Below are 11,660 nucleotides of genomic sequence, written 5' to 3'. Positions count from 1 at the left end.
AGTTACACAGAGCTGGAAATCTCGCTCAGTCCATGTGAAAACGGGCCAAATACGATTACAACGAGGTTAACGCCAGGAGTGTAAGGGCGGAGGCTCAGCACGGGCCTTTGGCCGACATTGCTCCTCCCCGACGCTTTCACAGGCCCCAGGTCACCGGGGGCAGCCGTGCAGTGCCAGAGCCGCCCTGCAGCTGCGGTGTGACGCCATCGTGCCCGGGATGAAGCCAGGAGTGACATCAGCGGGACAACCCTCACAGTGACGTCACTGGTCATGGTGACGTTGTCGCGCGAAAGCCTGACGTCAGCACCTTCCCCTCACACCGCTGAGGGGACGATCCTTCCCGCCTCCCTCCCTCTCTCCCAATCAGCGAGGCGCTTGCGTATCGGCTGCCCGCGGCCAATCACGGGGGCGCTTACAACTGGCTCTGAAGCCGCCGCCACTCCATTGGCTGTGCGGGGAGAGCTGCCCGGCGGTGATTGGCGGGCGGCGCAGCGCGCGGCGGGGGCGTGGCCGGGGCAGCCCCGCGGCGTGTGGGCCCCGCGGGTCCCGGTCCCGCCATGGCGGCGCTGCCCGGGCCGCGCAAGCGGAGCGGCGCCGCGCTCTGCGGGGACAGCGGGGCTGCGGCCGCCCCGCCGGCGCTCCGGAACGTCCTGCCCCCGCACAAGCGCCCCAAGAGCGCCCTGACGGGGATCGTGGACCCCTTCGGGGACAGTGATGACTTCACGGCGGACGACCTGGAGCAGATCGACATCCTGGCCTCGCAGGCGCTGTCGCAGGATCCGCCCGCGGGACACGCGTGGGGAGCCCCGGAGCTGCCCCGGGGCGGGCGGCAAGGTCGGTGTCCCGGGGGCTGTCCCTCCCTGCCCCGCTGCTGCGGAAGGTTTGGTGTCCCTTTAGGAAGCACAGAACGGCCTGGGTTGGCAGGGACCTCCAGGCGCATCCAGTGCCACCCCTGCCATGGGCAGGGACCCCTGCCACTGTCCCAGGCTGCTCCAAGCCCCAGTGTCCAGCCTGGCCTTGGGCACTGCCAGGGATCCAGGGGCAGCCGCAGCCTCTCTGGGCACCCTGTGCCAGGGCCTCACCTCCCTCACAGGGAATAATTTCTGTCTAATACCTAACCTAAATTTTCGTCCGTGAAGCCCCTCCCTCTCGTCCTGTCTCTTGTAAATAGACTTGCTCCATCGCTCTTGTAAGTTCCCTTAAGGGAATTGCTCCTGCCTGTTCCCCTGGCCACCCGCACCCCACGGTGGTGCCCCCAGTGTCAGAGGGACGGTTGGGATTCGGAGGAATAACGAGAAGAACAATCCCAGCAGGAACACTGCATTGATCTCACGGCACCAGGAGCCCGTGCCGGGGGTGTGTGCCAGCCTGGGACGAGGGTGCTGCATGTTAAACGTGCCAAATAAAAAACCCGAGTTTCCTAAACTTTCAGCATGCTTTAGGTATCATATTCTGGCAGCATGTTGGCTTTCAGATTATTTTCCCCTCTTAATTTTCACTAATAAATGCATAGCATGCCTTGTACTAACAGCTGACTTTGGAGCCTACTTTGAAAGAAATGAAACCCGGGGTTTCTTCATAATGAACCTTAGAGAGCTTGAATAATCTAGGTATGTTTTAGCAACCCTGACATCTGTCACCTCTCCAGGTGAATAAGTTTTCAGTGAACACTTGTTTGTGCATTAATTGAAGTTATCTCAGAAGAAATGCTTGCTTTTGCTGTGGTTCATCTTGCTGGTTTAAGATATGAGATGATCTTGAAGGTCCCTTTCAACCCAAACCATTCTGTGATTAGAAATTTGAAGGGGCCGGGGTTCTTCTGTTGTAAGAATTGATGCACAAGCACTGGCACTGTTCCTGTGGTGGCTGGGTGAGGCACTTTACCTGTTTGTAATGACAGCAAAATATTAAGATAATCAGATGTATGCAATGACAAATAACAAAGCCTTGGTGTTGAGTCACCAGTGATGTACATTCATCATCTGTGCTTCAGATTTTGGCTTTTCCCTGCAGCAGGAAGCAGAGCAGAAGATGGTCTGATGAGAGATGCATTCCAGTTTGAAGTGCTGCAGACACAGCATGAAGAAGTCAAACAGAAGGTTGGCAATATCCTCCCTTCTCCTCTAAATGTCATATTTTTGATAGGAATAACTGCAAGGTGGGATAAATCCAGTCCCAAGCATTTAATTCTTATCAAAGTGATCTAATCTTTGTAATCCAGGGGTGTGTTAAAATCATTGTACTAGAAACAACTCTAGTAATAGTAAAGAGTGAGAGCAGTATTTTATTTCTTGATCATTTCAGATTAGCAAATGCTAATTTTTCAGTTTTATTTGTTCCCTATCAAATAATTTCTCTGCCCTGTCAGCCAGAGTTGTTTTGCTCAACTGAAAAGGTTTGAGAAAGTGACATGACTTTCAAGTGACTTTATGTTACTTTACCTTGGGGTGGTCATTTATGGAAAGATACTCTGTTTCCCTTTCTCCATTCTCTGTATCTTTCCCAGCTCTGTTATATCCACCTTTATCAGGGAATCTCCCACTGTATCCCATATTAAATCCTAATTTCACAGTTGTAGAGAAGTGTCTTCCTGATCTTTTCTTCTTGTTTTTCTGAGTAACTTCTTCATTGTCTCCCCAAAGTCTTGTCTCTGAGTGGTAGTGGCTGCTCAGGAAGTATGAGAGACTCAATGTCATGAAGATTCTGGGGGTGGTACCTTGTCTTAGAGTGCTTGTTGGCTGAGCTGATGGATGTAGTACTGTAATGAATAAATTATCACTGTTATCATCCAAACAATGAATGAATTATTGATGTGTGTGAGTAGAACACTTAAAAAAAAAAAAAAAAACCAGAAGATAATTGCAGAGAAGGGGAAAGAGAAGGATGATCTTGTAATTTTTAATTATGTTCAAGAAAACAGTAGCTGAGCCTGATTTAATCAGAGAAAGATTAGAAGCAACGTGTAGAATTTCCATGCTGGGTTACCAGGAGTGTTTTTCTCCCTAGAAATTAAAAATACACCTAATTTTCAACCACATACTGATGCAAATGCATACTTTTGGCTCTATCCATCCTATAATGTAACTCCTCTGTTTGCAGCTGAAAGAAATGCAGGATGAAATTCTCACTAAAAATGGAGAAATTAAAATTCTGCGTGACTCAATGCAGCAGATGGAGCATGCTATGGAAGAACAGAAAAAATCATACCTGCTACTGGAACAGCAAAAATCTCAGATTTTGAGTGAAAAAGAAAAAGAGTTCTCCAAAAAGGTTTGTAAATATGTCAGTTACCTGCAGATCACATTCAGATGCTGATTTATGACTTAATGTCACAGACCATTTTGTCAAAGGAAGAACATTTGTGTGAAATTTCCACAATGCTTGCTTTTATTTTCTTACCTAGAAGAAAACATTTGAAAGAACTTGTTGAGGGTTTTCCCCTGCCAAAATAAAGGAGTGAAATTCAGGTGGTAGAGGTTTTCATTTACTTATTGCTTTTTTGAAGCCATCCCGAGAACCTTGCAATTGGAATGTATGTTAGAGTGGGAAGAAGTGGCAGAAGATGCTTGGTGGCTCTGATCAGATGGCTGTTCTTGTTGCAGTCATCTCTGTGCATCCCTGAAGAGGAGAGTGGCTGCTTGCCCAGCTGGCTCTGCAGCCTCACTGGAGCCATGCTCTGCGTGGCACTTGCTCTGTCTTAGCCACTCACAAAGGCTTCTTGCCTCAACTCCTGGCACTTGGCTCTGAGTGCTTACTGGGCTGACATTCCTAAAAATTGAGATCTTGGAGTTTACAGTAAGCAGATGGTGATCTCCAGCTCTCTGGTAACTCAGTTGCTCTGCAGTTGCAGCGCTGCTGAGCTGGTAACAGTAAAACTGCCCTGAACTCCTCTTTCAGTTACAGTCGCTGCACTCCGAGCTGCAGTTCAAGGATGCAGAAATGAATGAATTAAGAACACGACTTCAGAACTGTGAAAGAAACAAACACCTTTCTCAGGCAGTTCCAGCAACGAGGTAGGGGGGTTGGAAAAGGAATTTGTGTTCAATTTTTGCAATACATGTGTGTAAACTATTGAAGAGGTTTTCTTTCTTCATGTGACTCTTAGCTCTGTTGTTGTTAAAAAAATACAACAAAAAAATTTGATGACATCTGTGGAATTTGCTCAAAAAAGAGCCTTGTATCTGTGACAAATTCAAAGAGTTTATAGTGAAGTATCTCTAAAACATCAAACAGTTCAAAGAAAATATACTGTTTAATAAAATAATTACAAAACAAATACTGATTTGTCTCTTTATCTAGCCCTAAAAAGAATCTTGTGGTACAAGGGAAATCAGAAGGATGCTCTCCACAGCCAGAAAGAAGATCTTTTCCTACAAAGGAATCCTTCAATGCTGAAATGTCCACTAGGCCATCGTGTTCTTCAGGAAATTTGGTGTCCCTGACTACTTCAATCAAAGAAGGTAAACTCATGTAAAGCTTGCAACCTTTTTAGCTACATGTGAACATTCTACATTAGAGAAGTATTTCATGACTGAACAGTTGCAGTCAGTTTACAGTTACTTATTTTGGTTTTGGTTAGGTTTTTTTCCACTTTATACCAACTGGAGTTAAATAGCCATGACTGAAATTTGCATGAAGATCATTTTAATTCATACCTTAGTACCAGATGCCAAGGTGTCAATGCTGAAGTGGCCAGTGGCTGCAATAAAAAACTTTATTGTGTGATGAACTAAAACATCCAGATTGTTGATCTCTCTTTTCTCATTGCATGAAGAATAGGAAATAATTTGCCTATTTCTTGGTCTGCTAGTCAGGTAATGCATCTTTTGTATTCTTGTTCTAGTTTTGGGGATTGGATTTTAAAGGGTACATATTTAGCCATTTTTAAAGAAGGAACTGAAACAATGTACTAATTTCCTCTTTTATATGTAGGGCAGTAATTCTCACAAAATTTTATCTTGAAATTCATTGAGTAAACCTTAGGAAATTAATGTCTGAATATATTTGAACATTGCTATAATATGAAACAAAAGTAGTGGGTTTTTTATAGCAATGGGAAATAATAAATGGAAGAAATGTGGGTATCATCAACTAATCTTTACTTGAAGAGTCATGAAAATTCTGAGATGTTCCTGTCAGTTACAAAGTTCATTCTAAAAATATGGGCAGTAGGAACACCAGCAAAAAGAAAAAAATGCAGTAGCCTGAAAGCATTAGTATTGCTCTTGTTTGTTATGGTAACAACAGTCAAAAGGCCTATTTGTTTGAAAAAAATACATTTGTTTACTTTTTTCTGAACTCTGCAAGGCTTTTGGCCTTGGTTTGCTTGGTAATTGTGACATATAGAGATGATTAAAAGATTATCTAACACTGTGGCTGTGTGTGTAGAGGATGGGTGCAGATCTGTGTTCTCCCAATCCCTGTTTGTTTCAGACAGGAAGATAACCCATCCTGAAGTTTCATCCCTGAAGCAGCACAAAGCAACAGGAAAAAATGGTTCCTACAACTCTGTCCCCAAACGAAAAACACAAGGTAGTATCATTCTAGTAATGCAGAAATAAAACCAGGGGAAATGTACCTTAAAAAAACCCAAAGAACAACACTATAAAGCATTTTCAACAGTCAGCTCCAAGAATTCTTTGGGGTACTATCTTAGTTACAGTTGGCAGTGGAATTGCATCACATAATTTCAATGTCTGGAGTGGAAAATGGAGGGCAAGTCACCAGAACAGCTGGGATATGTGATCACTTGGCTCAAGCTATTTTGCTAATATGGGATCATAATTAAAATACCTCTAAATACAACTTGGTTTATATTTATATATATTAATTTTTCTGAAAATCATCCTCCTGTTAAGAAAGAAGATGGATTATGAAAAAACCAAACCAAATTTGAGGTTGTGAGCACTCCCACAATAAGGCTTATCTTCCAAAATACTGATTTTTTTTGTTGATGATGGCAAAACTTCTCCAAAGAAAATTCTGTATCCTTCCAGGTTCTATCTTGCTGAATGCACTGATGAAGCAGCCCATAGTCCCTGGGTCACTTCTAGGTTTCTGCCATCTTCTCAGTAGCGACTCTGAGCCTCTACCTGGAGCTGTGTTGCCGCCCAACTCTTTGGATATGTAAGTTTTATTTGCTTTGTTAAACTGTATCTGCCATGCTCAGCACAGTGGCATTCTCTGTACTAAGAAACACTTGGTCATGCAGGACAGCTCATTCCCTGTGGTAAATCATGCTCTGCCTAGGCCATTTAGTGCAAAATTTGGAACATCATTCTGTATCTTTGATTGTCATAGATACTAAACACTGGAACATCACTAAAAAATAATTAGGTTAATTATCAGTTAGGAGAAGGCACAGAACTAAACTAAAAAAAAAACTGTAAACAGCTTGCATTGCAGTGAGGGAAGGACAGAAACATGATAATGAGTTAAGGGGGAAGAAAATGCTGAAGATGTGATCAAAAAGTTGGTTTTCTATCTTCAAAATGTAAACCGCGTTCAAATTGTAATGTACAATTGGTGTGCAACTTCCCAAGATATATTTCCTGATAAAGCATTTTAAATATGAAGATTGGATATGAAGTATAACAGTTTTTCACTTTACAGAATTAGACTGTAGCTTCTGAAATACCTTTGCTTTTCAGACAGGTTATTTTATTAGTAATGAAACCTAGAATGCTTTGAAATGGCTCTTCTATGCAGGCATCAAGGAGCAGGAGGATGTCTTTCCCCCTTTATTTCTATACTGGAAACAGATATCTCTTAGTACTCTGGCCTTTCTATTATTCAATTCATAATACAGATTTCAAGTCTGTTCTCTGCCTTTTCTTGTAAAGCATTTCCCTTTTTCTTTTATTTGGACAGGAAGCCCACACAACTCCCCAGCAGCAGGACAACTCAAGAAGGAATTGCTCCTCTTGTATCCCTGCAAGAAGCTCAAAAACTGGCAATAACAGGACTGAACTTGATTGCTCTGGATGAAGGATTATCTGAGGGAAGCCCAGCAGAAGGCCAGGGAGGGCTCCTGCCCCTCACACAGAGCAGGATCCAAGGTGCTGTGCACCTCCTGCCCTTGGTGGAGCACCACGTTGGTGCCTTCTGCCAAGCAGAGCAGCTCGGGGATGCGCCAGGGAATGGAGCTTGTGGGACCCACCCAGCTGCTGCTTCCAGAGCCAGCACAAACTCGGGGTCAGGCAAGGAGGACTTCAGGTTGTCCCTTGAAGAAACTACTCTCGTGTCACTGGGGATCCTTTATTATCTGGTGTTCTACAGCTGGGATGTTGTCCACACACTGCTGTCTGCTGAAATGGGAAACAGTTCTGCTGCTGGAGATGAACAGGTTTCCAAGATGGACAAAAATGTGTTGTGTGACAATCAGTGTGACAATAAAGAAGAGAGCAGGACACAAGGAGGGCTGCCTCCACAGGATCCTGCCAGTACTGACAGAGCTCAACATTCTTTGTTTAAAAAGCTGCTTCAGATTTTAACTTTTTCTGCTGCAAGGGGTTCCCAGACTGACAATATCCTGAGCCAAAGCCTTAAGGTTTTGGTAAAATTAGCTGAAAATTCAACTATGGACTTGTTAATAAAGTAAGTCAGTAATAGCTTTAAAATTATTTCAGAGTCTGCTGTTTAGCAGTTTTCATTCTCTGTTAAAACTCATCTGGGCAGCTTCCACTAGAAGTTGTACTATGTATGAGAGAAATCACATCTCAGATCATGTTTGAGAAGCAGCTGAGGATCTTTCTACTGCCTTTACTGTTATTGAGTATAATAATCATCCCTGATCAGTAATAAGGTTTGCTGATGACGTTCAAATGAAGCAGGTACTGTTGCCTCATTGAAAGTGAAGAAGCTTTGTACCATTCATTTTTGGTGTTTTTGTGATTGCTGGGAGGTGCATAAGGAAGGAAAGCACAGGATCTCATTCTGGCAGGTAAAACTGCCAGTGTGAACTGCAGAGTGACTGCCAGAGTAACAATATTTTCCAGCATACTTTGTATTTATGACAGATAATCTGAGATCGGGTATGTTCTGATTAGCTTAAAATGCAAAAATTATGATACTGCCTACAAAAAATACTGCATTTTCTACTTGTAACTGCACTTCCTTTTTGTAACCCAGTTTTGTTCTGAAGTTTCCAGCACTTACTGAGGAGCCAGGCTCTGCAGCTCTGTCTGCGGCCCGAGACGCCCGTGCCTGCCGTGCTCCTGACTGTGAGACTCCTGTGTGCTCTTGCCCAGCACCATCTGCTGGTTGCTCAGCTCTGCTCTCATTCAGGTAAAGACTGCAGGAGACAAGAGAACTGTTACCATGACTAACAGTAATGCAAACAGGCCTTGCTCCAAGGTGCTGAGACCCCAGAAAGCAAAAAGTCTGCTCTGTTACCTGAAAACTTGTTTTCTGCTTATGATTTGGAGAGTGTTTGTCCTGTGGTATCTGTCTACAAGCAGTGCTTTTGATAGCCATTTTAAAATTACTTTCTAGATAGTGTATTTAAGGTTGGTGAGGAAAAAGGGGCCTTGGAGGAGTTTTGAAGTTAAATTTATCTGCGCTCATGGCACTGCTCAGAGATTCCAGTACTCTACATGACAAATGATCTCTGTTCAGTTCCTTAGGAATGAACCAGGACAGGATTACCACAAAGGCAAATATAAAGTTTAGGGATACCAATTTCCTCAGCACTGCTGAAAATGTGGGAAGTAAAACAAGAAGCTGAGCCTGTACCATGAGCCCTAGGATAGAACTCAAAATGTTTTCTCACCTGATAGAATCAGTTTTTGTCATGAACAAACGGCTGGTTGGAAAAAGAACAAAGTTCTCTCTATTTCAGACACCTGCCTTCTCCTTGCACTCTACATGTACATAACATCAAGACCAGATAAATCAGCATCTGAAATGCTTTGGCTTCAGCTGGAGCAAGAGGTAACCACGGCTGAGTGTCCATGTGCTCTTTCCTCCTCCTTCCAGTTGGGGGAGTGGGAGGAGCAGGATAGTGCACAAATTGTCTGAAAACAAGTTCTTTCTCTAGCTGAAATACAAAACTGCAAGTATGGGCTTGCAGTAAGGGATTACATTGATTTTTGAAAGGACCTGCTTGAAACTGAATCAGTAACTATTCCCTGAAGAGACCATTGGTCATAATAGCCTTTCAAGTCACTGAAAAAACCAAGGGAGATCCTAGGATGGCTGCAGATGTTCAGCACTAAGCTTTATTTTGTTTTTAGAGCAATAGAAGAGTAAAAAGAAGCATGGTTGAATTTCATTTTGATTGTATTTATTACATTGAAGAGGCACCCTGTAGTGATTTAGGATTTATATTCCTGGCATTCAATGGAAATGCTACCTTGCTGTTTAAGTCATGGTTCTATATAGAAAGAATAGCTTTTAAACCTAATTTGTGATGTTTGTACAGACAGAAGTGACAACAGACTTGTCTGAGGTTCTATTTGCTCTGCTTCCCTCATTTTAAAGAATTTTGAACCCTTTCCATTACACTTAATATAACAGTGCAGGTGGGGGTAAACACATTATTTGTATGCAGCGAATTAAAGGCCACTGACCTTGTCAGCCTCACTCATCAGAAATTTGTGAAGATTTCTGTGCAAGGCAAATTCTGTCTATAAAGTGTTAGAGGGGAAAAAAATCTTGTACAACTTTGAGGGTAAAAGACATCAGCTGTTAGGAGAAAAAAATACCCCAAGACTATTTGAAACTAGCAATGAATTACCATAACTTGGCTCTCACTCTAACACAGCCTGTGTTTGTAACAGACAGTGAGGCTCCTGACACGCTGCATGTGGTGCTCCAGACCAGCAGTTTTATTTCCTGGCACAGACTGTCAGTGCTACCTCGAGGTATGTTCACCACACTGCCCCAGTTTAACCTGCTGACAAGTTCCAAGTACTCAATGCTGGAATTGCTCTTTGCCCCTTTTATTTTTTCTACTGTAGAGAAACAGAGGTGTCCTGTATTTTAGAGGATGACACCTTCTAGGAAGCTTGCTTTGGCTTGCTAGAAAATATCCTGAAATTTGAAAGTTTGAAGAGATTAAGCATATTGAAATAAGTTTTCTGCTCCTCTATGTTTGCTTTGTGTATTGAGGCACTGTTTTTCCTCTTGCAGGTGGTTAAGGCACTAATTGTGATGTTGCACAGACAGTGGATGAAGATTAGATCTGAGATCAGCTCGTGTGCACATAGGGAACGAGTTATTCAGTTTTTACGGGATGCTGTTTTACTCTTGCACAGCCTGTCTCAGAAAGATAAACTGTTCCATGAACACTGTTTGGAAGTTCTCCATCAATATGACCAAGCCATGCCAGGAATAAGAGCCATTCTCAAAAAGACTCAAAAACTGAGTGCCTCTGAAGGTAAAAATCAGTCAAATGTTGGCTTTTCTCCATGTTGCAGAAATAAAAATTTCACTTCTGTCACTTTTCTGTTTTGACAAGTACCACAGCTGGTTGTTGCTCAGACCTCTAGAGGCAGTTTAGATTGGATATTAGGAACAGATTCTTCCCTGTGGGGGTGGGCAGGCCCTGGCACAGGGTGCCCAGAGAAGCTATGGCTGCCCCTGGATCCCTGGCAGTGTCCAAGGCCAGGTTGGACAGGGCTTGGAGCAACCAGGGATAGTGGACTATGTCCCTAAAAAGGCATTAAAGAAAAGAAGGGGAGAAGTTTGTGTGATAAAACAAATCTAAAGACCTGTTTGCATGGAACCTTCAAACACTTTATTTGCTGTACTCTTCTACCATCAGTATGTTCTAAAATGCAGATACCAGCTATAATTGTACTGTATGAAGCAGGAAAAAAAATTCTCTGAAAGATTATTTTTTGTTGCAGAGCTGATTTTGGATGAATTGTATCCTCCTGAGCCAGAAGAGCAAGGAACAGACTCCAGCTAGCCAACAGCAAAGATCTCTGTCCTTCCTCATCTGAATCATCATTGCCAGTGTAAATGTGAACTTTGAATCATCCTTTTAAGTGATAATCTTGGGTTGCACTCAAACACAGCACAACTAGGACACATTTCTCTGTTGTAATTATTTCACTGCTATCTAAATGTAGCTGAAAGCCAAGGAATTTTGATGAGAGTGATACTGCTGTGCAAACTCATGACTGCTTATGACTGGTTCTGGTTATGAATTCCATCCTGTATGAAACCACTGTGAATGGAATGGAAATTTCTCTCTATTCTCCATTTTACTGTGGCTACAGCTGAATTTATGGTGCTGAATGTGCTGAGGTGTTTGGCATCACTGCATTCATATGAAAGCCTTTTGAACACACTTGTGTCTTTTGTAGCTGTACCACTTCCTTGTGTGACTTCCAGAATTATCATATTGTTAACATTAGTAAACAGTTTATGGTGATTTTAAAAATCCTTCTAGAAATAACTTAATTGGCAGTTCACTACAGGGCTTTGAATTTCTTGCTGAGGAATGGTCATCTGAGCTCAATTTCATCAGTCTCCTGAAAGAGTACTGAGATGCCAAAACAAACAATACTAGAACCTACATTTTACAATTCCCCTTAAAAGAGTAAGATGGTACTGTTGAGGGTTGCATCCTAGGCAATAGAAGGATTTTTAAATGTGTGCAGAATGACTGGGATTTTTGGTCACGATGAAGGTGAAGGAGCCTCTCATTGCTG

General features: G+C 42.9%; 1 protein-coding gene across 3 annotated transcripts; it reads left to right on the top strand.

Moving 5' to 3' along the window:
• The first annotated feature begins 515 nt into the window (after positions 1 to 515).
• On the top strand, positions 516 to 11,296 carry LOC121352227 (ATR interacting protein). Of its 3 annotated transcripts, none has more exons than XM_041465011.1 (13): positions 516 to 834; positions 2,017 to 2,099; positions 3,100 to 3,270; positions 3,898 to 4,013; positions 4,300 to 4,460; positions 5,434 to 5,532; positions 5,997 to 6,126; positions 6,871 to 7,596; positions 8,144 to 8,286; positions 8,840 to 8,931; positions 9,780 to 9,863; positions 10,132 to 10,378; positions 10,851 to 11,296. In XM_041465011.1, the coding sequence occupies exons 1-13, from the start codon at positions 558 to 560 to the stop codon at positions 10,910 to 10,912; spliced, it is 2,391 nt and encodes a 796-aa protein (XP_041320945.1). In that variant the 5' UTR covers positions 516 to 557; the 3' UTR covers positions 10,913 to 11,296. The 3 variants fall into 3 exon arrangements, 2 of the variants coding, with proteins under 2 accessions (XP_041320945.1, XP_041320937.1); XM_041465003.1 differs by having other exon boundaries at positions 2,014 to 2,099; XR_005954905.1 differs by lacking the exon at positions 10,851 to 11,296 and having other exon boundaries at positions 2,014 to 2,099; positions 9,784 to 9,863; positions 10,132 to 10,156.
• The last annotated feature ends 364 nt before the right edge of the window (positions 11,297 to 11,660 follow it).

Source organism: Pyrgilauda ruficollis, unplaced genomic scaffold (genome assembly GCF_017590135.1).
Source record: "Pyrgilauda ruficollis isolate IOZ18807 unplaced genomic scaffold, ASM1759013v1 scaffold10, whole genome shotgun sequence".
In the NCBI taxonomy this organism is placed as follows: domain Eukaryota; kingdom Metazoa; phylum Chordata; class Aves; order Passeriformes; family Passeridae; genus Pyrgilauda; species Pyrgilauda ruficollis.
Note: the sequence above shows the minus strand (reverse complement) of the source record. Positions and strands in the feature narration are given on the sequence as shown.